The sequence below is a fragment of the Calidris pugnax genome, unplaced genomic scaffold, assembly GCF_001431845.1.
Source record: "Calidris pugnax isolate Ruff unplaced genomic scaffold, ASM143184v1 scaffold360, whole genome shotgun sequence".
NCBI classification, from domain to species: domain Eukaryota; kingdom Metazoa; phylum Chordata; class Aves; order Charadriiformes; family Scolopacidae; genus Calidris; species Calidris pugnax.
Genome location: NW_015091129.1, coordinates 963,111 through 990,153, shown reverse-complemented (window position 1 = coordinate 990,153; position 27,043 = coordinate 963,111). Strand labels below are relative to the sequence as shown.

General features: G+C 41.6%; 1 protein-coding gene across 1 annotated transcript in view; it reads right to left on the bottom strand.

Moving 5' to 3' along the window:
• The window catches only part of TMC1 (transmembrane channel like 1), a 140,937-nt gene extending 115,148 nt beyond the window's left edge, over nucleotides 1–25,789 (bottom strand). Inside the window, 2 exon segments of the mRNA XM_014958466.1 lie at nucleotides 25,176–25,235; nucleotides 25,717–25,789. Of these exon segments, the coding sequence (XP_014813952.1) occupies nucleotides 25,176–25,235; nucleotides 25,717–25,789 (133 nt within the window).
• Nucleotides 25,790–27,043: the final 1,254 nt, after the last annotated feature.

The window sequence follows — 27,043 nt, the reverse complement described above, 5'->3', positions numbered from 1 at the left end:
AGTGTGTACAGTGTATGCCTGAGTGAACTCCAGCATGTTCTGTAAGTATAAATAATTCCAAATTCAGCACACGCATAAGCCTGTTGCACACACCTTCTTAAAATAAATTTTATTCAAAAGAGAGAAAACCCCATCATGTCCTAGTTTAAAAGCAGGGAAGATATGTGGGAGGGAGTTTTCTAATCAATTCTGAATGGAAGGAAGAGGGATGCTCTGCTGCCATTTAAAAGACACTAGTGCAAAACTGCCTGTAATTTTATACTTCCACAGAGACTTCTCATGGTTCTAAGTATTAAGCAATACTTACATTTTAACATCAATTCCCCAAGGGACTGTGAAAACCGCTAGGGTTCCCAGAACTGCATTATCAGCTGTAAGAAAAGTTCAGCATTAGCACAGAGTAAAACAGTGCTGATGAGGTAGGTTAGGCTCCACCTTTAATTGTTTATGCTTATCATATTATCTTTAAAAGAGTCCATGAAAATCATATGATCCTGAGAGAACAGCCAGAGGATATAGTAGGACTGGAGAAAGAAAATTGCCCAGGGTTTTGTTTTCTCCTGTTGCCAGCTCAAGGAAGGACAGTAAAGGGCCCTGAACTTTGAAAATGTGTTTTGATTTAAATAAATGAACAAGTAGTTTTAGAATTAGGGTTAACACTGAATACTAAACAGATGCAGCATGTTTCTAATTGCAGTATTTCTCTCCACTCCTCCAATGGAGACACTTATTACTGCAAGATGCTAATTGTTATACATGCTCTCTCTTCCCCACAGAGATATATGGGGAATGTACATTGTGCCTTTATATTTTTGCAAAATTAAATAACAAAGCATCAGCATACAACATAGCTTACAGAAAGTTTTGTGTTAAGACACTGCAGAACAAAGCTCTAAATCTTGGGCTGCTAAACTGCACCAATACAATCTGCATGCACACCCTGTGCAGATGTAAAATAGATTATTGCATATTATGTTATTTTTATTCATTTGTGTTTTGGTAATGATGACAATGTGCTTGGCAGCCTCTCACCACACACAGAGAAAAGACAGTTTGAACACACACATGCACACACACATGGTCTTGTTCCATACAGTTTGGGAGCAGACTGACACTGTGGCCTTGAGTAATGTATAGCAAATAAGTGAGCAGTAGCAAACTGTAAGACAAAAAGTAATTCTATCTCACAATAGTCAAATTCAGCAAATGTGGCTTGTCTTCATTAAATTTTGGGTTTCATTACAAAGAAAGCTGGACAATGAAATGAAGACAAGAAAATTGTGAACAGAAGAAAAGAGTTTGTTTCCAGTTGTTATTCTCATTTCAGCATGGGCTCTACCAGTGTTCAGAGTGGCAGCCTGGTTTTATTTTCATGCAGTTAAATTATCATTTTCTTCCAGAACTGCTAAGGAAAAAGAATTGTGACATTTGTGCAGTAATAGTGAAGCAGTGAGATAAATGTCCTCCATTGTCCAGCCATTTGCTGACAATCTTTCTGAATTAGTGTTAAGGGAATTTGCAGTCTCCTGGTCCAGCAGCGTCTCTGATTACTGTGATGGTGTTCAGTGGGCCCAGAAGCTCAGCCTCCATACCCTGACATGGTTGTAACTCTGGTTTGTGGCATTTTATGGCAATACACAACTCCTGGCATTCCTGGTTTAGGCCATAACCTGGAACAGAACTGGGAAGACAGCACATCTTTTATTTAGCATAATTAATCCATTATTCATAGCTAATTCTAGTTTGCCTTTTCCCAGATATTGAGGTAATTAAATAATGTTGTTTGACTTCACCAGCTTGTAGCAGGAACCTTGGTGTAAAAAGGCAGAAGTACTCCCAGACTGTTGAACGGCTATATATAATTTTATTTGCTAAAGAGAAGCTAAATTCTAGTGTCATGGCCGGAATTATTCTAGCCTTGCAATCACATCAAACAAGTCAACACCTCTCTAAAAAGCCGTCTAAAGCAGTTGCAATGAATAAATATAGCTCACTTGTGCAAGCCCATTCATTTCAGTAGGATGAACCCAAGCCAGCCCAATCCAGAAAAAGATTTAGAGTTTGTCTGCTTTCTTTGAGTTACATCAAGATGATATACCTCATTTTAAGCGTATCATCTGAGCAGGCACGCAGTGGCAGCATCCTAATAGCTTTCATGTTACAGTGAGTTAGTGCTTTCAGACAAGGAAGGCTTTCTCTGGTGGCTTCACTTGCTTATAACACTGCTGACCTCCATTCACGATTGCATTTTTCTAGTAGCTGGACAAGGGCCATAAAGCAGCTAAAAGTTGCTGTGCCCCACCTTGGGATCACACAAGAAAATATCCCGGGAAGTTCTCCTGCCATCTGGTGATCTGACCCTTTTGAACAGCCAGCAGCAGTGAACAGCCACCACCACCGAGGAGGCAACTGGCACTTCAGTCTGATACGTGTGTGTGCTTGACGTGATGCTGGTGGCTGCAAGCTGGCCATAAGCCAAGCACTGTGCTAGCCAACAGCTGTGGCAGTGACTTTAGTGGCCACAATCACAGATCCTCTGTCTCATCTGCAGCTGCCCAGGAAAGAGCACAAGCATGAGCCCAAGGAAAGGGAAGAAGCCTGGGTAGGTGCTTCAGCGAGAACAGCACAGAATAGCTTCCTTTAGCACATTGTTGTTCTTGGAGCAATAAAGAGGCATTGCCCTCGAGAAGCAGTTGGTGTTGCAGACCCAGAGGCTGGAGAAGACAAAGATCCATGCACTTCAGCAACAGGAACACACACACAGGAGACCTTCTGCAAGCGCCTAGAGAAACTGGAAGTTCGTGGTGGTCTTTTGCTGTCTGCAGGTGTTAACCAGGAGAATGCTGACAGCCTAACAAGTGGAGCTGTGCTGATGAAAGTGGGCACATCCCTTGAGTTACAGATGCTGCCACTGCCTTGCCCTCAGCAGTCCTCAAGATTGCTACTGGCTGCTTGGATGCACACTACCGTGTGGTTTTTTCCATCTTTTTCTGTCTTACTGTTTTCTTCCAGCTACCACAGTTGACAAAGGCTTGCTTATACCAGGAACTGTCTAACAGTCCCCAGAGCAGCTGCGGGGTAGCCACAGAGTGTGCCTTTGGGAAACAGTGATTCCTCGTGTGTATTATCAACCTCAGAATTCAGTTCTGATGTGTTGGTAGCAATATTGTCCAGAGCAGTATAGGAAGCATTGCAGAGAGAGAAAGACACCAATTTCCCAGGCAGTCTGAGCATGCTAGTAGATGACAACTCCCAAGGGAGAACTGGCGAGGATACAGACTGAGGGATGTCTCACATGGACACATAGACATTTGTTTGGCAAAAGAGGCTTTGACTAGCATATTGGGTCACTTGTCCTAGCTCATGGGGTATGACACCACTAGCCAAGGCCCAAGCTCCCCTGGACCCATGCTTTTGCTGCACCTTCAGCATGTGTTATTGAAGGTACAGTGGTATGAGATACACTTACTGGCAAGAAGGTGATAAGTGTACCTTTCTTCTGTGATCTATTTAAGCATTTTGGCCTATTGGCTCAAAGAAACAGGGGGTACTCTCTGTGGAATACCTCCTCAAATACTTTGTAAAATGGTACTTTCTTAATGCAAGAAGAGCTCTCTCTGGCCAAGAGCATTTGGTTTAATGGGAGAAAAAGGGAAATCAAACCACATTTGAACAAACAATATCTCTGTCTTCCTTAAACTGCAACTGCTTACATGCTGTGCAAACCGTGGGGGCTTGAACTGTAGGTTCAGAGAGGTTTCAGTTTGGAGACTTTAGTCTTTGGATTCAAGGTTCCTTGTTGCCTCCTGGAGCTCCCTTGAGAACCCCAGAGGCTGAAGGAGTTCATGAAGAACCAGCTTCACCCCCAGAGGAATAAAGCAACTCAGTTTCTGTGGATCACTGTTTTCACGACAGAAGGAATCGCTAGCTGAAGGGTTATGACACTTAGAGGTATGTTCCTTGCAGGAGGTAGAGTCAGTCATGCTGTCAAAGGGAAATCCTCACCAAAATTCACTGCGACACCAGCCCCTGTACTGATCCTCTGCAGAGCAGCAGGAAATACCTTGCCAGCCCCTAAGTTTGCTGAACACTTCCTAGTGTCCAGGTCGATGAAGACTGCCTAGATACACCTCTGATTTGCTATTTTCTTTGAAGCACTGGACCATATAGTTTCACCCTGATTCACTTTGGTTTTCCACTCTCTCATTGCCTCCACCCTCTTACTTTTCATGGTACAAGAAGGAAAGTTCATTTAGTGGAACAACGTGAATGTACAAGATGAATATTTCTAATTAAAGAAAATGCAAATGCAAACCTGATTCATATTTAGCAACAGGGATATTTCTTAGCTGCTTCAGTGCTCTGCCTGTCATCTATCAGCCAGACCGAGGTGTCACAGCAGGAAGAAGGGTTTGTACATGTTATGACTGTATCATGGGGCTCCAGATCCTTTGCAGGAGCCTAGGTGAATACCCAGCTGCATGCCAATGCCATGTCAGGCTGAAATACAGCTCACAGCATCCTCTGCACCCTGCTTTCCACACAAGGGAAATCCAAGCACAGAGGCCAGAATGAAATCACAGTGCTGTCCAAGAGCTCCATTGATCTAGGTGATCATAGAGTCAGGACCAGGGAGATAGACCCCAAAGGACATTTTCTCTGCCTCCTTTGTAGCGTCCTCAGCTCAGAATGGTGCCCCTTCCACCCAGACTGCCTACTCTGTAGTCTCTGCATCTAGGTGGGAAATCCAATACGCTTACCATGGAGCTTGTATGCTCTGGAGCAATATCAGCTGCCTAAAGTGATCACACATAATATATTATTAATACAGAAGAAAGAAACCTGTTGTTTTGCTTGACAATGCCTCTTCTTTTTCCCAGCTGTTATTGGAGTTTGAGTGTCACAGGTTCTTATGGGCAGCTGTTCCTCACACACAGGGTTTTCAGAGCCTGATGATGATGGGACTTCAGGTTAGTGTACAGGCAGTCAGGCACCAAAGAGGAAGCAGTTGACGAGCAACAAGAAAGCATATATTGTTAGTTCATTTATCCATAAGATCTGCTTCTGCAATGCTTTTCCAGTTCCCTGATCATAGCAATTTTCCTTCTTCAGCAATTGTTAGGTTTTGTCTCCTTACCCTGATGCCTTTTTATTGCCCTCTATACGTAACCCCTCCAAACACACCCCTCTCTCCTTCCTTTCATCATGTTCACGTAAGTTACCCAATGTTTTCTGCAGATTTGGTGCAGTGTTTAGCAGCAGTGTTCCAGGAAAGCTCTGATGCACTTTGAATGTAAATTTTCTGCTGCTCGTCATTCAGATAGCAAAGCCAACACAAAAAAACAGCAATATTGCAACTGGCACTTATGTTAAACTAGGCAAATATGCTTCCTATATGCAGGTCTTTTAATATCAATGCAGCTTGATTTACTAATAAGTAAACTCAACACTGTCAAAAGTTCTCAGGTACAATCAATATTGATCCACAAAGTTAACCTTTCCTTGTTGTGCTGTCCGTGTTGCTAGGCCCTAGTCATGCAACACTGAAATAAATTGAAAGTATTTATTAAGAGTTAATGAAGATCAAATTCTATCAAGAAATTGTTCTTGTGAAATAGAAAAGGAGGTCAAACATAAATGCAGACCTACAAACCCACTTGGAGTTAATAATGACTTTGCACATAAATCAGTATTTGCACATACTGTCATAGTAACTATCCAGCCTACAGCAGCACCGCCCACAGATTTTTAACCAATTCATGTCAAATACACATTGCCTGTGCCATTGTTAATGTCCTTGGCCTACAGACATCCCTGAAAACTCCAATCCTCTCTTCTAGACTAAAATTAGCTATGGATGTCTCCCAATTTTTTTTGCTCAGTGAATGCCATACATTGTGAGGGAAAAATATACTGTATCAGACAACATATCATAAAGTATCCATATTTTTTTTACTGATTAAGAGCCTTCCCAGATGATGATGATAAGCTTTCATGGCTCAGTAGAAGAACTGGTAGATATGTGGAAAAAAAGGGTGGGTAGTTGAGCCATTCTCCAGCACCCCATTGCAGATAACTCCAAGTCCTGCTCTACATTGGCTGTGGGTCTCTGTGCTAGGTATTTGTGTCAAGCATTTTATCTACATGGAGAAATTTATGGGTCAAACAATGTTGGTATAACTATCTCACTAGAGCTATATCAGCATAAATCCTTGTGTGAACATTCTCCTTTCTGCATAACACTGCTCACGTGGGAATTTATTCCAGCATAACTCTAACACTATAATTAGATCAACAGAGTTCTACTGGTAAAAATTCCCATCTAGAAAGTGCTGTCAAAATTACTAGAAGGAACAATACCACTTCGCCTTCATTTGTTCAGCCACATTTTTTCACTGTTAATTTTTTTGCATAGAGAAAGGAAAATAAATTTATTCTCTATATAATGCAGAATGAAGAATTTTTTATGTTGTCTGGTACTATATCTTTTTCTATGTCAACTTTAATTGCTATAAAACTTCATATCAAGCATGAGGTAGAATAATGTAACTCAATACAGAGTAAGTCTGTAAGGCAATACAGACCCCCAAAAAGACTCAGTAGAGCTCGGTGAGCTACGATTAAGGGGGAAAATGGCAAATTTCCCATTTGCACTAATTAAATGTAATCACAGCTGACAAGTAACTCTTCCCCCCAGGGGCTTACTGAATATGTTTGGAAGCTCTAATCCCAGATCAAATCAAAGTACAAACAGATCCAAAAGGCATCAGCGATAGCATGGTCACTACTGGAATATTAAAACATAAGAACAGCCATCTGACACAAATCAACTGATTTCTTATCTGGCCAGTTCCTGTCATGATGAAAACCCCTGTTCATCCCAGTTCAATACCGTTCTTTTCCTCTGCCTGCACTCAGTAATTTGCTCCTTTCTCCACAGCCAGCAACAAACTGTGGAGGTGGAACAATGAACTCTTTCATGGCAAGACAGAGAAGAAAATAAAACCCCTTTCACTAGACCTCTTTTGCTCTTGGTCACTCTATTTTCCTGAGACAATGGCTGCCTACACATTTTCAAAAAAGAGAAGGCTAAAGACGAGATTATTAAAGTTATAATGGTCAAAGAGGACACCCCTTCCATAGCACATTTCTTGCCTATACCGTTTCAACACCCAAAGAGCTAGATCCTTATCAATTACAAGCAGGCACCCGCTTGTAAGTGCTGGAGGATTTCTGTGGGCACTCAGGGTTTGACACCATGTCTCCTTGTACGCCATGAGGCCTCCATGCTGCAGGTCACTGCGGCAGGACAAGGTGCCTGTGCCACCCATGGGGACCATGGACAGGCTAACGCAGACTCAGGACCCTTCCACACTGGAGCAGGGGTTTCAGGAGTGAAGCCAGCACTCCTCACCTCCTTACATGTGTGGGGAAGCCCTGTGGCACAGCGTATGTGTTTAGTGGGGTGATGCCCCAGTCAGATGTGCTACAGGGGCACAGTGCAGGCATCAGGCTGGGCAGAGCTCCTTCTTGTGCCACAGCACCATCCTTATAAAACATCCCCAGCCAATGTAAGTCTGTGTTGGCAAAACTATAAAGTTCAGACCAAGCCAAGCACTGAGGATCCCCAAAACTGCTGGTTATCTCCCTTTAAAACATTACCCTAATAATTAGTAGAATCAATAGAGCTTGTGGTGGGTAAAGGAGTTTTGCCCACATGGAATAACTTGTGATGTTGTGGAGCTTTCTTCTCTCTTTCAGTGGTACACCAAGAGGTCAAATAATGATTTCCATATGGATTCCTGGATTTTTTTTAATAGAATCCCAACAGAAGCTCACGGTTTTAATTACAGCTGGAGGAGCTGAAATCTGTATTCCATCCTCTCGACCCCAAAGATCTTCTTCCATGAGATTTTGATTTTAAAAATATGTTCTTATTGTTCCTCTGAGTCTTTGCAAATGCCTGCCATTCTTTAAGAACAGTGTCTTAGGCTGTCTCAAGGGCTTTGTTTAAATATTAATTTATTTTCTCCTCCAACATACTCTTTTCGTCAGAAAAATACTTTGCCATTTACTACATGGCCTGGGTCCTCTGAGAAGTTCAGCAGCTCCTGAAAAGTGTGAGTGCTTAGCTCCTCATTGGGGAGGCTCAAGACAGCATCCCTCTAAGAGCACTGAGAGGGAACTGGGAAAAGGCAGAATGCAATTCCCATCCAACTGAAAAGCTTATGAATAGCTGCCATGAGAACAAAGGCTGTGTTCACTGGCAGAACTAATTGAAAGTAATCCAGCATTATGAGCCTGGAACTTTGATTCTTCTTGGAGTATCTTCACATTTATATTGAGCCTCCCAGACTGAAAAGGAGAGGAAAAGAGAGGGTGTTGTATGTCATCCAGGAAGAAAGGCCGGTAGCCCAGGCTGCTTTACACATCTCTGGTTTTGCTGTTTAGCATTTTAGGAAACTTAAGTCTCTTGGGCTTAACTACCACGACCAGTCACTCCTTCAGGTCAAATAGATGAGAAAAGTGCTAGGATTCCTTATCTCTGCCCAGGACCCATATGAAAGGTGGTCAGTAGAACTCAAGAAAATTATTTCTTCAGTCTAAGGGTCGACTTCCTTTCTAAAAATCCCAGGAAATTACATCCCCGCATTTCCAGCTTCTTCCACACCATAAGAAAACCCTGATGCAAAACTAAAGTTAACAATGCAAAGTCAAACACTGAAAGGTTCATAAATGTTAGCATAATGGTAGGCAAAATTTGGAGTAGAAAAAAATGTATGCAATGACATAATTAAAACTGCTAGCATAATGCGTAACCTCAAGGGGCCTGAACTAAGGCTGCCCCAGAAACTCTCTTTTACATACTAGTTCTCACAAGGCTCATCTTTCTTTCTCAGAGGTCTCTGGACTGTGATATATCCACTTGCAGCTTTGCTTGTGGCTGTATGGAAAACATCTTTTTTTAAAAAAAAAAAAAGACTTCAAAGACAACCTTGAAAAACATGGAATTTTAAAATACTCCAATTTTTATATGGAAAAAAAAAAAGGCAGCTTAGCTTACATTAATTTCCAAAATTTGAAGTTCTATGAAGTCTGCCCATTCCTAAAGACAAGAAAAATGCTATGCTTATAGTGCCCATGAAAAGGTACACTGATTAGCACTCACTTCTTAATTTCATAAAATAACCACAAAAATAACCATTCCTAGAAAACATACATCTTAACTTCTAGTTCTTACGCTGAAAACCTAAGATGGTTGCTCATATTTGGGAGCCACAGCATTTCCAGTATGAGAACTTCTCCTGTAAGCACTTATTAGCAAAATTCTGCTGAGCTGATGAAGGAAGCCACTATTGCTAAACAACAACAGAAGCTCCTCACAACTGTACCAGCACCTTCTCTCCTTTCTGCGGAGGTGGGCATGCACAAGGCTCAGCAATTCAGCTCAGAGGGTCTGCTAAACTAAAGATGGGTCATTCTCTGGTGCACACCTAACACAGATTCACAGGCACGTCTCCAGCTCCTTGGTTCCTACTACTCCCAAATTCAGGAAGTTTGCTTAACCATCCTTGTTTCCATCTTTGGAATTTTTTAGCCTGGTTGTTGGTCAAACTCTAAGATGCAGAGATCCTATTAATACATAATGACAAAGTATTTCCCATTAAATTACATAGCAAAAAGGAAGAACTGGCTGACTCACAAACTGGACACTGCCATCACTGATGGGTCTTAAAAAAGCAGGTCGTCCTGAAATACTCTGAAAGTTTCTAAAAGAAGTGTAAGGCCAAAGGTTGCAAGTTTAGCATGCCTAAGTGTTACCACAGTATTTTGTCACTAGTCACTGGCTTGTTGTAACAGCTGGGTGATTTCAGGCATGCTAGGTTTATACAGAGGACTGAATTTTATATTGTTTTAATTTAAATTTAAGCAAAATTTAAAAAAATAACTGTAGGATGTATCTATTTTGCTTTCAAATACAATCCCAAATCCAAATTTCCCAGTTAGAAAAAAATTAGGGTCAGGGTCACTAGCAATTGAAAAAGCATGAAAATCAGAAAGTATTTGCGTAACCTTAGGAAAAGCAGATGAAATAATCTTTAGTGAAACACCAGAGCCCCTGAGACAAGGGAAACTGATGAAGATGGTGCACAGATAATTTGCAGAAAAATCAAAATTGTCATTAGCATATGCTAAGATTCTTTAGTGGGTGATAAACATACAGCTCCATACATACATACAGTAACATACAGCTCCTGTTCATTCCCCCAACTAGTACAATTTGATTTTATATCAGACATGAATCAACATGTGGATGATGTCAATGGTATCATGATGGTGTCAAGTAACAACATGCTGTAAGGCATCACCAAAGCCAAAGCTTTTAATTTCAGTAATACAAGCTGCACTGTATTCTGAATATCTTGAATATTAAAAAAAAAAAAAAAAAAAAAAAAAAAAAGCTTGTCATTTTTGGAGATGTAAGTGAAAATCGACACATTACAATCGGCAGTTTTAGATACTCCAAAATTTAATCTAGCCTGCTAATTTGCATTGCATATCAGACATACAGTGACTCATGGTAATTACAGACATGTAAACAGAAACAGATACTATTTGCAAATAGGCTGCATATCAAAGATGAATACAGAACTTTGCAGCTTGTTCTTATCATCTGACTCTTTTGGGACTCAGTTAAATGCACACTTTAATAACACTGAGGTTTCTAGAAAGAAGGTTCACAGGATTACTTCTGCCACTAGCCCCTGTGACTCCCAGGTAACACCTTCAATTGCCACGGCCCTTTTGTCACCCTTGCACTACCCTGCAATAAGTTGGCTTCCCCCATGGCCCACCTACACACTCTCATACTCTGTTAGTCTGATGTAATTTAACACTATGACGAGCACAAAAAGGCAAAGAGAGAGGCATTTTTACACTCCACAACTAAAAGAAAGAATAGTTAGGCATACTACAGTAGCATGCGGATGGGGCTTGATGTCCAGGGCTAAAAGTAGGAAAAGAAGGGAGCATGAAAAACCTTCCCAAATGACATGCCAGATGTGAGAGTAATAAGGAGTTGTATTTTTTCTCCTAACTATATCAACAGACAAGAGGTAGGAAGAAGAAATCAAGTAATACATCGTACAAAATCCACTGCCTACGCTGAAATTTTGATTAGGGAAAGAGGGACGAGCAGAGCCTCCAGATATTGTCACCAGGTAAAATGCCACCCAAAGGCAAACAAACACAGCCCGGTAGGTTCTGCATATCTCCTCTCTGCAGTTTCGAGTCTGTAACTAGCCAGCAGTCCTTCATTTCCTTTAACAAAAGCCACAGTTCATGACTGTAACCTCCCCAAAGTCATTAACCCGCCGGCTTGGCAGAAGCACTTACAAGCATGACTAATTTTACAGTTGGAATGAGCAGAGCCCTTGCACAAAGGGGAGAAGGGAGCCAGAAGTGTGGAAAGCCGTCCACTACCCTCCTGCCCAAATCCGGACATGAGAGAAGGCGGCGGCGTGCCGACAAGCCAACTCTTTGTCTGCTTTTGTTCCTACAGCACACACCAGCACCGCTACCAAACAGCTGCAAGCTGGAAGAGTGCATTCACATTCATCTGCTCGGCCAGGAGTCAGGCCAGAAGCACTCACTAATTCCTGGCTATTTAATAGCAGCACCAAGGCAATTAGAGAAAACTGAGAATCAGTGGTGGGCTTGAATGTGCACAGGCTCCCTCTTTATAAAGGGAATGGTAAAATAAATTAACTAAGCAGTGGACGTGCCAAGCTGAGTTTCTAAGTCAAAGTCTGCAACGTTTTCATTTGGTGCAGCTGTTTTTTAATTTTACAGTATTTCTACAAATGGCTGCAGGGATGCTCTAAAGCCTAAGCAGAGAACCTTCTTACTAGCACAAATGAAAGCAAATACATTGAATGTGTGGGTTAAATGGCAGGTTTGTTGTGATTTCTGTATCACAGGAGGGGCACATGGACAGATTTATCATGACTCTCTATTATGGAGGATGGCATCACTGTGAAATGAGAAAAGCAGAAGGACGGGTAACACTCTGGCCACTGTGTGCCAGGGTCAGGAATGCTGGGCAGGCCACAGCTAACACAAGAAGGCAGACAACAGAGCCATGCTTTACCTCCCTACTGCCTTTCCATGATCCTATTTTCAGTTATGGTTTACAGGACAGACATCTTAGAAAATCTCCATATATAGCATCAACTGAAAGCTTCTGGTACACTCCCAGTCCCCAGTCACTTGGGCCACTCTCAGAATCCCCACAAAAATATCACTGATGCCATATTTCAAACCTTTCCCAACTTACCCTGTCCCTATTACCTGTACAGTAGACTCATGAAATGTAGATACAGGCTAGAAACCTAAAAAACGATTTATTTTCCACTCAGTGTAGCTCAGTCAATACAGCTCAGCACCTTATGAGAGAGCGCTAAAGCCTAAACTGAAATAAAGCCAGCCAAGCTGCTTAGGCCATGGGCAGGTAACCACCATGAGGATTTTCCCATTGCGCTGCTGAGCAAACACAGAGGAAGAGCTGCTCAAGCAGGACTTTCTCTGTTGCTCCTATAATACCATCTTGCTGGCAGTATAAATCAAATCTCCAGCAGGCAGTTCAGTGCCATGAACTGACTTACTCACAGCCCCACCAGCTATGGGCAATCCCTTGCTTGTGCTCTAGCTGCCAGCAGGGTGTACCTGCATAGAAGAAAAGGTCTGGCCTCTCTCTCCTGTCTTTTTGCCAAAGGGCAGAGTCCTAGAACCTGAACTTAGAGCGGAAGAAACCAACATAACTCCACATGGCATGTGGATCAATTTTACTGTGCAAAGGGAAGTGATTGATGCCCAATACTCAGCCACAAAACTTTCAAAGTGTCTTTTGGAAAGGCAAGGTGGGACATTATGACCAAAAAGTTCATGTCAATGTTTTCCACGGGAATTGCTCTGAGAGGCTGAAACTACAAGGAAGAGTTACACTAAGAAAATCTGTATTTTTCTTTAATTTTTTTATTACTATAGATTTTAAATTTTAATTTCATTACTTTATATTCTTTTGTAATTTTATCAGTAATGACCTTAATGCTTGCTACACTTAGACTAACAATCTTCAATATGTTCTGCGATAGACAGCCTCAAGTGCAGAGGGTAAACAGTGTGTTTTCTTTAATAACAAAACATTGGTATTTTTCCCGGGGTATAGCAAACAGAAGCAGAGAATGAGAAAATGAAGATGATAATCTCTTTGTGGTTCAGATGCCCTGGTGCCCTGAGACTGTTAATGTAGAATCATAGAATCATAGAATCATACAATGGTTTGGGTTGGAAGGGACCTCAAGGATCATCGAGTTCCAACCCCCCTGCCATGGGCAGGGACACCTCCCACGAGAGCAGGTTGCTCAAAGCCCCATCCAGCCTGGCCTTGAACACTTCCAGGGATGAGGCATCCACAACGTCCCTGGGCAACCTGTTCCAGTGTCTCACCACCCTCATAGTAAAAAATTTCTTCCTGATATCTAATCTGAATCTTTTTTCTTCCAATTTAAAACCGTTTCCCCTTGTCCTATCATTATACCTCCTGGCAAAGAGTCCCTCCCCAGCTCTTCTATAGGCACCCTTCAGATATTGAAAGGCCGCTATAAGGTCTTATATGTAATTTTCTATGTCTTAGCATCTTTATATTCTTGGTACCTTCCTTTGGAAAAAGTACTTATCTTTATTACCTGTTAGCCACAAAATCATCCTCCACAAAAGAGAACAGATGGTACTTGGTATCTTCTGTCTACAAGTATTTCCACAGGGTTCTGGGTAGGCTCAGTAAATGATGCATTTATCTGTCTTTGGCCATCTTCAGTTGTCCTAATTGCAAGCACGCAATGCTCAATATTGTTTATGTTTTGCTCCACTACAGTCAGTGAGAGTTTCACCATCAATTACAGAAGAAGCCAAGTTACATATGTGATAATATACTAGCCTTAATTGTACTCCTCAGTCTGCTGTCACCTTTTATAATTATTTCTTAATCTCAGTTACATCATTTGAATGACTTTGGGGTCATTATTTTGAGACTGATGACAATCACATTTATGTTTCTTTTGGTTCTTCAAAAGACTCAACCAATTTCCTAAGCGCACCCCTTGCCACCCACCCAGCTTTAATCCTATCAATACTTGCCTTCAATTCTACATTCTTCATTATAGTTCCAATATTAACGAGTACGCAGGTCAACTGGCTGGGCTATGCACTTTGTGCCTCAAGTGATGCGGACCCCCAAAATAAACCTTGGATGAGAGTGCATCCTCCCAGTTTGTACCTGACAAGTAGCCCTGGGGAAGAAACAGAAAGTGGAGGATATGGCCTGTTAACTGGCGTTTAGGCAAGTAGAGACATTGAACCAGTGGATTCACCGTCAGAGTCCCAGTCTGCCTGCATGCACTGCACTGCCTCAGTAGCAGACGGCTGCCCAGGATCCCTGTCCGATCTCCCTTCCTCAGGGTAAGCCCATTCCCCACATGGCAGCACTTCCACTCCTAATTCCTTTTTGTAGAATAGAATTGTCCAGGCCTGAAGGGACCTCCAAAGGTCATCTAGTCCGACCCCCCCGCAGTCAGCAGGGACATCGCCAACAAGACCAGGTTGCCCAGGGCCTCGTCGAGCCTCACCTTGAATATCTCCAGGGATGGGGCCTCAACCACCTCCCTGGGCAACCTGTTACAGCGCTCCACCACCCTCACAGTAAAGAACTTTCTCCTAATCTCCAATCTAAATCTGCTCCCCTCCAGCTAAAGCCATTGCCCCTCGTCCTGTCACTACAGGCCTTTGTAAACAGGCTCTCCCCAGCCTTCCTGTAGGCCCCCTTCAGGGACTGGAAGGCTGCTATTAGGTCTCCCCAGAGCCTCCTCTTCTCCAGGCTGAACAACCCCAGCTCCCTCAGCCTGTCCTCGCAGCAGAGGTGCTCCAACCCCCCGATCATCTTTGTGGACCTCCTCTGGACCTGCTCCATCAGGTCCATGTCCTTCCTATATTGAGGGCTCCAGACCTGCACACAGTACTCCAGGTGAGGTCTCACCAGAGCAGAGGCAGAATCACCTCTCTGGACCTGCTGGCAACACTTCTTTTGATGCAGCCCAGGATGTGATTGGCCTTCTGGGCTGCAAGTGCACACTGCCTGCTCATGTCCAGCTTCTCGTCCACCAGCACCCCACCAGCACCCCCAAGTCCCTTTCCTCAGGGATGCTTTCTAATACCTCTTGATGGCGAGGATTGTTCTGGACCAGGTGCAGAACCTTGCACTTGTTCTTGTTGAACCTCATGAGGTTCACCTGGGCCCACCCCTCCAGCCTGTCCAGGTCCCTCTGGATGACATCCCATCCCTCTGGTGTATCAACAACACCACACAGCTTGGTGTCATCTGCAAACTTGCTGATGGTGCCTTTAATCCCTCTGCCCATATCATTGATAAAAATGTTAAACAATTTCGGTCCCAGAATGGACCCTTGAGGGACACCACTTGTCACTGCTCTCCATCTGAACTTTGAGCCATTGAATACTACCCTCTGGATGCAACCATCCAGCCAGTTCCTTATCTACTCAACAGTCCACCCATCAAATCCATACCCCTCCAATTTGGCAAGCAGGATGTTGTGGGGGACTGTGTCAAAGGCCTTGCAGAAGTCCAGGTAGATCACATCCATAGGTCGTCCCTTATCTACTGACCTAGTCACTTTATCATAGAAGGCCACTATGTTTGTCAGACAGGACCTGCCCCTAGTAAAGCCATGTCAAAGGCTGTGATTTTCAACTGATATTAGGAAAGCACTTTTGATCTCAAATGGTTCCTTAATTTTCAAAGGGCATGGGAAGAAGGTTAAGATTGCAAAGTGAATCAAAACTAATTACAAGATGCCAGCATTGATGTTAAGTTTGAAAACAAGTTTACAATGCAGACTTCTCTTTCTTTGCCAGAGAAAGCCTCCCCTTACACAAAGTTTGCTATATCATAGTGACAAATCACTCCTGTTCCAGCAAAGTACCTATGTGATCTATGGCACTTTTTGTTACCTCTGGTAACAAAACCTCCCACCTATTCCTCTTACAAATGAAAGAAGTCACATGGATGAAAACATATTTTTGTCATTATAAAAGTGCAGGCACCAGGAAAATCTGTGGCACAGAGTCAGTCTGAGAGAACATCGTCAAGACACATTGCTAGCATAAACTTGCCTCACAGTTATCTAATCCCTAATTTGGCTAAGAGGCAACTAAGAAATAGGGTCTCAGCATTAGCAGTTGCACCTGCAGGCCTTTTTAACCAGCTATTTTCATCACTTTCTGTGGACTGGAGCAGTGAAAAATTCCAAAGTATAAAGCCAGCAGTTTTGGGAAAAAAAAAAGATGACATAAATATAATTTTAGATTATTAGTTCTACTTTAGGCATAACTATTTTTGCTAGTGAAATCAGACTTCATAGAGCTCTTTCATACTCTATCATTGCTTCATATTTTATGAGCTGTAGCAATAATTTTCTTCAAAACACTGCTCATAGGTGTATTGCTTTTGTCTTGCAAAAGCTGTTTCCTTTGTAGCAATGGAAAAGAAAGAAATGTTTTCAATATTAAACTACACTCTTGGGTGTAGTTATGCTCTACAGTGCTTTTCAAATGTTGAAGTGATAAATCAAGTGAAGTGGAAAGATTTTGGTGAGATAATCCACCTCCTTCAGCAATAGCTTGACTAGCAGGAGAGAAAGGAAGAAACCAGGCTAACAAGATGACATTCAATTACTTGCTGAAAACCGACCACTTAAGAACTGGGTCTCTTCCCAGGATAAAAAATATAAATTAAGTTTCTCTTAGTGTGCCTAGTTTGAAGGCTTTCTTCAATGTGTACAAACGGACCTTGCACAGCTTCTTTGCAATGACAGACCAATGGTAGAGAGGAGGTCTTGTGAAAAAGCACTGAGGATGTTCTGGAAATGTCATTACCGTGACCTTGTAGACACAGAATTGGAGGGGCAAGCAAGGATCTCAGTTTTGACAGGACTGAGAATCCAAAGCCTCAAGACCTCACTGCAATCTGACAAATTTTCAGTAAACTCCTTGGTGGCTCTCTATCTTTAAAATCTACCTTAGTCATAAATTGCCGGACTTTAAAAATAAAATATGATGCTAAAAGCAGAGGGTAATAGGAAGGCTGGAAACCCAACGGAAGGAACAATGCTAAAAATCAAAAGCACATAAAACAAGTAAATTAAACCAAACAGGATGGAGAGATATATAGGTTATGTAGGCTTCTTAAATATACTGCAAAAAGAAGGAAGAAAAGACAATTATAGTCTAAAGAATTAATACTTCCTGCAGCTCTGGTAAATTATATATTTTCCCATATGGACAAATCTTTATGGCATAGCTTTGTTATAATTGTTATTGTTGTTATTATTTATTAATTAATTAATTTATTTATTATTATTATTACATTTTGTTGTTGGAATGCTTACATTACCAAAGGCCAAAACGCATTTTCAGTAAAAATAGCAATACAATGCCACGAAGACTCTCATTCATATGAGTAAACTTGCTTCTCAGGATTGTACAATGTCTAGAAACAGATTTAACTGAGTTTGAGTGAACTAACTAACCTTTCGCAAGGAGGAGTACTGAAGCAGCCTCCTAGGGACTAAACAAATGGCAGAGCACCAAGGCTCCTGGGGTCCTTCTTTGATTCTCCCGCTGTCACATGTCCTTGTCCCAGTCTCTTGGGTCACTATGTTCAACTAAAGTTAGGTACATAAATCCATATTTAGTCATCAAACTGCTTTCTAGAAGTGTTCTAGACTTTGATCCCAGTATAGCAAGCCCTCTTCAGCTGAGGAGAGAAACACACCTTCTCCCTAGCAGCTAGGGCTTTCTAGAAGAAGTAAATGTAATGAGGCAATCAGCAGGAAAATGGCTATGCATTTTATGTGTCAATATTATAGACCAATACCATCATAACTGGATTTCTTTTATTATTTCAGATTAAAATGCAAGGGAGCATGCAGCATTATCCAAAATGGCAGGACAGGCTGCCAAGTGATGCCAAGTGAAACTGGATAGATAGCTCTCCCTACTGCGTTAGCATTCCCTTCTGTATCACCATTGTCTTATATTCAAGCCCCGGTAAACACCATATTTATTCTTTTATAAACAAATTATTATTTTATTTGTAGTAAGACTACCAAAGGGATGAGCGGAAGTTAGAAACTGATGCCACCATATACCTGGAAGGGGTCAGGTATGCATAGACAAAGAAATCTCCCAGTGGTGAGAAATGAAGAGGCGGGTACCATGAAGTTTTCTCTAGGCTTGTGGTGCCTTTGGAGTGCAATGAAGGAAATGCTTTCTCAGATTTCCCCATTTTGCATATTCATTATGTTTCAAACTGCATTCTCAGCAGTGGTTAAGTGCTTTTTCCAAAAGTATCTTACTTCTGGAAATGAAACATGAATGACAAACTGACATCTTAATGAAAATTACTTGCATTTGTTTACACGTATAAGGCTTTTAAAGTAGACTAAGTTACAGAGAGTTTAAAGACTTGCCAAAACAAGTAGGCAGATACTTAAGAGTCTGAGGCAAATGGCTTATGAGTGAAAGATCTTCCTGGATGTTTTTAAATTCACAACTTAAATAAACACCTTTTGTGGCTCCACAGCAAGAACACTGGCTTTGCATGCAACGAATTCATTTGCAGCAGCTCAAACTGGCCACTGTGTGAAACCAGTGGCTGTGGAAATTAGATTTATATACATCTTGGTTTTCCTGAATCCCTACATACCACTGAAAAGTATGTGTATAAGTGAAGTCAAGATTTTCAAAAGCTTTCAGGAATTCTGGCTAGATGGATTACTAGGTGTCGTACCTTGAATTCCTTGAGGTTCAAGGTATGGCTTACAAGAACTACGTCAAATCATCTTCTTTAAAGGGTATCTCAGTCTGGGTACACACCAGACTGCTAGCTTCTCTGGAGAAGCAGTGTTTTAATGGGACAGTAGTGTCAGTCTGTGTGAGTCACAGCAGAAATACTAGGGAGACAGAAATACAATGGAGACATTTTAGACATCAGAGTGCTTGCAAATCTAGTGCTACCTATAAATTTGGTGTTACCAGTTAATGAAACTCTATTAACAAGTAACTATGTGGTTACAGACAACTGCCTATTAAGTCACCTTAAAACTGCAAATAATTGCTACCATGCCATTTCACACACACACATACACTACAGCACAACGAAGTACTATAACTGCATCTTCCATGTGCCACAGAACAGTTTAAAAATCCAGAATAATAAGCAGTATCTCAGAAGAGTGTTAGTATTTTAGTTAGAAAGGGTGCATGCATGCTTTCAGTTTCACCATGCAACTGTCACACCCGTAGTGCTTTCTGAAGACAATATGCTTTATACAATATAGACCAAATCTCAGTTGGTCCTCACTGTCCCAGAAGACCATTTTCACATAAAAAATCTCTAGATTTGCAGCGAGAAATTACATCTGTAATGACCACTTTTCATCCAGTGTTGCAGGCATGCACGTATTTGTGGAAATCATTTTTAGACACCTGAGAATTGAACAAAAGCTCAAACAAACTGCTTTTAAGTTCCACACACTGAAGTAGTCTCTCCTCACTGCGAGGTTGTAAACAAAAATAAGGGTGGATCAGAAAAGAAAATCAGCCCTTGCTTTACTTCTCTTAAAACATGTATTGTTTTCATTTAAATGTATACCCATCTGAAGTGTCTGAGCATTTTTCATGTTTTTTTATTGACTTTCTTTTGGGAGCATACAAATACTGCTCTTAAACTATTTATTTTCCTTTTAAGTCAAATCGTATTTAGTAGTTTATTTGTGTAACAATTGCTATTTTCTTTAGTCTACAAATTGCGTGTATTGCTACTTAACCATATCTAGCTCTGAGATCCAAATGAAACTGTAAATAACACGTAATACACAATGCAAGTAATGCTATAAAAGAATATAATATAAATAACTCTTAGAATCAGGGGCTATCAATAGCTTGTGCCACCAAAGGTATCTTTCACTCTCAGTGGAAAGTTAGCATAATTCCTATCCCTCAGTTAAGCACTGTTGAAAACTTCAGCAGGAAGCAAATTTTCAAAGACCAATAACTCTTAATAATGCTTCGCATGATCTATAGTCTTCTGAAGTTAGCAGGATTCTGTCTTATTCCTGTTACTGGGGACCATTTTGTCCTCATCTGCAAGTTTCACCTATGCCTTGAAAACTCCAGCCTTTTAAATGCTCCATATTAGTCATAAAATACATTTGGTTTCTATACACCCAGCTCCCTGGAAACTTGTTCATTACAGCTTTCTTAGTATTGCATGAATCTCCATATGGCAGCAGATGTAAAGCTTTTTCCTTTCTATTTCATTGATCCAGTCTTAGCTCCAAGGCATAAGAATTCCTGGGGCTCTTTTATGTGAAGGACCTAAGCAGCTTAAAAGGGTAAACTTCTTTTATGGTTCCACCAATTCACATTCACAATTTTCATTCTCCAAAGAAATTTACTATAGATTGGTTTTGCCCCAACACTATGGTACTCATGGGGTTCCCACAGAATAGCACATGAAAATGTTGGGATATAGGAAATGGAGATAAGCAGTTGTTTTTTAGAGAGAATTGATGAATTATCCCTGAGCTCTTCCCAGCATCAGGGAAAATAAAAATAGTTTTGTCATGAAAACTCGTGTGAGGAGAGAATTAAAATTGTGTTGTTTGTGGGTTTGTTTTTTTCTTCCTTAACTAAGTGAGGACATTCCTAGACCATTATCACTGGTAACCTGACAAATCTAAGTGAGGACATTCCTAGACCATTATCACCACCATTTACATCTTTGTGGTAAGCAAATTATAAGCCACATATCCAATTACCTCAAAAGAACCCCACTCTGAAAAGATAGAAAGGTGATCTGCTCCAAATGAAGTGACCTGCTCCTTATTGCAAGAATCTTTTTATGTCACACAGAAATCTGAATAATTGCCATTCCCTTAAGTAGCTATCTTTGATATCAGGTATGTCCCAATATTGGTCAAAAAGGATTAGTTTACATTTACATCAGGCACAAAGAACTATATTTAGACAAGACAAACTTTGTCCACAAGTAGAGCTGAGTAGCCTAGCAGGGTCCATACAGCTACACAGACACTAAGAATTTGGCCACCACCAACTGCATTATGAGAATCAGGACATTACTCTGCTGTATTGAACAAAGAGGCACTGCAAATCCACCTGCTTTCATACTGTGGCTCTCTGCCCACCTCAGCCCTCTTAACACAACATCCAGCTGTAAATACTTGCCTCCTTTGTGAGAAATTAAAATATATTTGTTGATTCTCCAGGACTGAGACCTGGTCACACTTCAGGCTTTGTGTATCAGAATGTGTGGTCATACCATACCACAAGCACAGTTTGATCTTTGCCCAGCAGATGCCCAAAAATACAGAGAAATCTGTCAAGAAAAGTTGATGTAATGTTTAATTGTGAGGTTAAATAAATAGCATATTGGGCAGAAATTCCCTGAAGTCCAAGTGACTCCTATTTAAATTTAGCAAAAACATCCATTCGAGAAGTAAATGTACATCGCCAGTACTGCAGTTGTCTCAGGAAAATCACTGTGAGGAGAGATAAATGGCTGAAGAAAGAAAACAGTCTGTCCTCCTGTCCCATTAAAAAAAAAAAACAAACCCAAACCAATAAAAACCAAATTAAAAAAACCCAACAAAATCAAACACAAAAAACCAGATGCTTTTATTCTAATGGTATCTTCAACAGTTGTCAACATTGCCATAATTCTGCTCTTACCCTAGTTTACAGTAAGAGTGGACCAAAGTCACCATGCAGAGGTTTTTCTACATTTCAAATGTTAGTGACTCTTAAGCACTTTTTATCAATGTTCAGCTATTCCAAAGCTCCACTGATGTAACTAAGACCAGAATTGGGTCCAAGAAACTGAAAAACAGAAAAAGTAGTATTTAAGATTTGTGTATTTACCTATGTCATTTTTCAACCCAGATGAAATGAAGGTTTGTTACTGGAAAAAAAAAAAAAAATCACCAAAACCCAAACCGAAGACATCAGGAAATTTACTGATAATCTGATTTATCTCCCATATACAATTTTGATACAACACAATGGCTTTTCATTTTTATTTTACTGATATACATATTTAGGCACAACACACACCTTTTTCAAAGAACTTGTAGACAGCCAAGACTGAAACAGAGAACATGAAAGAACATGACACAAAATATGAAGCAACTAGGGAAAACTAAAGAGAGATCTCAAGGGCATTACACAGATCAACAGTAGAAAAGTTGTTTAAGATCATGAAAAAAATTGAAAGTGTTTACAAGATTTTAAATGAATCTATTTATTATTCATATTCATTATCAAAAATGCTATAAAACTCATTTATCAGCAATACAGAGTTCAGTAAATGAGGAATGCACATATCCATTCCAGGGCACATTGCTGATAATGTTGTCACTGAAATTATATAAACTTTATTTTTTTCTCAGGCAGCAGCTTCTGATGAATAATTGGGAAAGTGGTATTTTTTATGAAAATGCTCACCTATCTCTACTCACACTACATTCCACAAATTGCATACTTTATATGTGTAAAAGATAACTATGTTCAGAAAGCCAAGATTTAGTCCTTGCAACAGATTTTAGACAGACCGAGATACAAACACCATATCCCCAACTCATCCTGTACATTCATATTTCAGCACATAGCCTGTCCGCAGGGACTGGCAGCAGCAGATTCAGAAAAAAGATTCAGGAGGCAGAGAAAGGCCTCCAATTTGATGTGCTTAAAGCTGAATGATCAATGCTTAATGTGATCAATGTTTGCAACATATTTGAGTCTTGGTTAAAGAGCTTCAGTAATAACTTTATGAAAGAATAAATGTACTTTTTTCAAACACCACTAAATGCGTATTAGATCTGAGGCACTTCCTGACGCACAACTCAGTGCTAATTCTGTGAATGCTGTGAAATTGTTTTCTTATAGCAACAAGGTTTGGTGGATGTGATTGACTGATATCATTTAGATCAGTGGTCTCCAAACTTTTTTGATCGTGCACCCCTATTAGTAAAATGTTTTGAAGTTCTAGTATTTACTGCCAGCACTCCAGTGGATCATCTTGCATACCCCTCTTTGGAGACCACTTATTTAGATGTCCTAAGTAACTTAAACATCAGCAGTGCTTTGGATGACACAAACACCTGGGCTTCTTCCTTGCGGTGCTGCAGGTAACAGTTGGGACACAGAAGTCTGTAGCACCTATGGCCAAGCATAGTTTGCCAGTCACAAGTACAGGCTACCAAACTAAGGATTATATTCTGCGTATCAATTTTGTTTTCAAAATAATGCAGCAATTAGAGAAACTAAACTAGTAGCCAAGCCGGCGACTGAGTAATCCATTGACACAAAGCTATCTAAAGCACCATCAGACAGCAAAGCACAAAAGTATTAAGTTATCAAAATATTAAAAACAGCTCCTAAGGAGTGAAAAGGAGACATAAGAGAGCTGGATGCGAGGATTTGCACAAAAAGCAGGTATACAATGCAGAATAGCCCACAAACGGACCTGTCTTTGGGAGCCCATTAAGTTCTGAAAGCTAAAATGAGTCTGGACAAGACTGAGACGCCATCAGGACAAGGAAAGACACTGAGAAGCACTGACTAGGAGCAACACAGACAGCCTAGCTGAGGCGCTTGTCCACCATGCTCACAGATGTTCTCAACTCAGTGTGCCTTAAATCAAGGCCTGCTCTGCGCTGTTCAGGTAATGTAGATTACTTTTATCTGCTTAAGAATGTGGACATTTCAGTCACATAAAGGTCACATAATACATATAATTACATATTTTCTTCATTGTAACTAGATTACTGTAACACTGCCCATGTTGGAACTACCTGGCATTTAATACTAATACAAAAATATACCAATTTTCCTGCTAAGCCCACTACCACTGTTCCACAGCTCAGATTTGCACTCTCACTTGCCAAGGTCCAGGTGCCTAAACCCTTGAGCAATTCACAAAATACGAGGAACAGTGGCAGGTGTATGGTTCTGCTCTACCTATTGGCTTACAATGAGGATGTTGGCATGAAAAAACTTTGTTAAAAGCATCTCTCCCTCAAAGCAAACTTGCCCTCAGAAGTGCAGCTTACCTGGGATGCTATTGAGCGAAGCAAGTCGGGTCCAAAATTATCTCCTCCTTCTGAGGCTGTGCTTCCTAAGGATGCAAGTACCCTTTGGCGCTCCCAGTAGAATGCTGAGGCTACCCTGGGAGTCGTCTACTTCTACAGATCCCCGATATTCCAACCATCCCAAGTTAGAAAAGGTCTCCAGAGCAGCTTGTGTGAACATCACAGTATTCTTGAAGGTACCAAGCTCTTAAAGGACAAGCTAATCTCCAAAATAGGAGGTAGAATCAGCTTTTTATGAGTTTTCAAGAACAGTCTTCTGAATTAAGAAAAATGTGTGGCTACTTCCTTTTTTTTTTTTTTTTTTAATTATGTGAGGGTTTACTCTGACGGAGAGTACGATCAGCCAACTGGAAATGAAATTCATAACCAGCAACTTAAATTGAAAGTTCTCTTCTGTTTTGGGGCAATGTTGCTGCATTTTTGGTTTTGATCTCACAAGACACCTAGATCCTATAGGTACACTTAGGTCAAATAAAAAGAAAAAAAAAAAAAAGAAAATTATGTTTTAAGGGCCACCTATTTTCTCTAAGATACTACATAGTGGGAGCATGTCCCAGTGACACGGAGGCAAATAGATGGTCCCAGAAGTCTTAGGTTTGAAGTCAGAAATCTCTGGTGAGTATCTATCAGGTCACAGAGGGAATTTTTCTGTGGCTTGGGAAACTGGGGGGCCTCTCAGCTTTGCAGAACTCTATTAAAAATGTGATACTATTACATATTCATGCACTCTACTGGCCTGAGTCTTCTATGAAAAATACTGCTTCTCTAAGACAGCTTATATACACAAGTTAATAACCACGAGAAGAGCGGATAGGCGAAAAACCTTAGCAGGGAATTCTGTCCATTTCCCATTCCTCTGGGGCCCCTTACCTTTGAGACAAACTTTGTCGATGTACCTCTTGAAAAATGACTCTGTTTTTTGAGACTTACCTTGGAAAAAGCCAGAGAAGTTAACGGCTTTCAGCTGAAACTGTTCTGTGATTGTCCTCTTCCCTGCCATTTTAAGGCAGGTTCAAATTACTCTCCAGGGCTACTAGTAGACCAACTTTTATTTTTACAATGAGATTTACTGTCATCCTTAGTTTTGTTTCTGGTCATAAAATCTCTGCAAGGGGAAGATAATACATATCTCAACTTCTTTTTCCAGTTTTCCCCTCAAAGTGATAAAGTTATCCAACTCTCTGAGGGCATCTTGAGAGCAGTGCTCTCAGAAGATTTCTCTTCTACATGATAAATCAGGAAGCTGCCTTTAAGTGTTTTGTTCTAATAGTTGAAACTGTGTTGTACTAGCAAGTAGGAACTACCAGCCCACGTCGCAGGTGACAGGGGCATTATCCGAACAGCAGCTACAGAGCAGCCACTGCTCCACAGCACAACAGCAGCCTTCTCCAGCCAGCAGCCTGCCCCGTACTTCTGCAGGGCATGCTACGCTTGCAGCACTCTGCAATTCCATTCACCTGGAGCTTTGGGGTCTCAGGAGACATCTCTCCGACAAACAAGGAAAAAGAGCTTTAGAAGACACATCAGGGAAAAAAAAAAAAAAAAGGCAAAAAAGCCTTTCTAACGATTTCTGTGGTGTATTTCCCATAGAGCCATATGTTCCAATTCTAGCCGTTCTATTCAGATTAGGTGTTTAGAGGCCCATAAATATATGTCCCAATATACTCTTGCCTTAGACTATCAGGAGATCATGGCAGAAACTGCGTTTAAGAAATGTTTAATTACTCAGAACACTCATCTGAAGCAACTTTGAATTTTACAGCCGTAGATGTTCTACCCTTATGAAAAACATCGTACTTGTGTGAATCCATGTATTTTCCACTTCCTGTGGGAACATTAAAAGAAAAAAAAAGTCTTAAAAAAAAAATAAATTACTGCCCTTAATGTAAAGGCTTCAAACTGGATGAGGGTAGACTTAGGCTAGATATCAGGATGGCATTTTTCACTATGGGGGTGGTGAGACGCTGGAACAGGTTGCCCAGGGAAGCTGTGGATGCCCCATCCCTGGAAGTGTTCAAGGCCAGGCTGGATGGGGCTTTGAGCAACCTGCTCTAGTGGGAGGTGTCCCTGCCCAGGGCAGGGGGGTTGGAACTACATGATCTTGAAGGTCCCTTCCAACATGAACCATTCTGTAAGTCCATGACACACAGGTGTTTCAAGCCACAAGTTCCACAAAGATTATTTTGCACAGTACACTTTACAAACACATACACACATACAGCACATAAAAAAAAAAATAAAAATCACTGATTTTAGATCAGCACAGCTCACAACAAGCAGGACCGATTTCCCCACGCCGCCATCTAGGAGAAGGAACCCACCCCCACCCCAGCAGGCCGGGCGGCACCCTGGACTGCTAGGCTGCTGTGCCACCAGGGCCCACGCGTGGGCTGCGACAGCCCGTGGAAAGCTGCCCCCGTGCGCCGGCCACGGCCGTACGCCTCCGGCAGCGCCCGGCCGGGGCGCTCAGGAAGAGCCCGTTCGGCGCCCGTGAGCGCCCCGACCCTGCCCACCGGTGACCGCCTCCTCCGCCTGCGGGAAACCCCCGCCCGGGGCCGTCTCCTACAGCCACGGCCACGCTCCCGGGCGGGGCGGGGCGGGGCGAGGCGCACGTAGCTCTGTGACGTAGCTCTGTGACGTCAGCCGGCACGCCGCGCTCTCTCTCTCAATTCCTCCCCCCCCGCCGCGGGCGGCGGCGGCACGGCGGTGGGCGCGCTCCCGCCTCGCCTCTCGCGCTC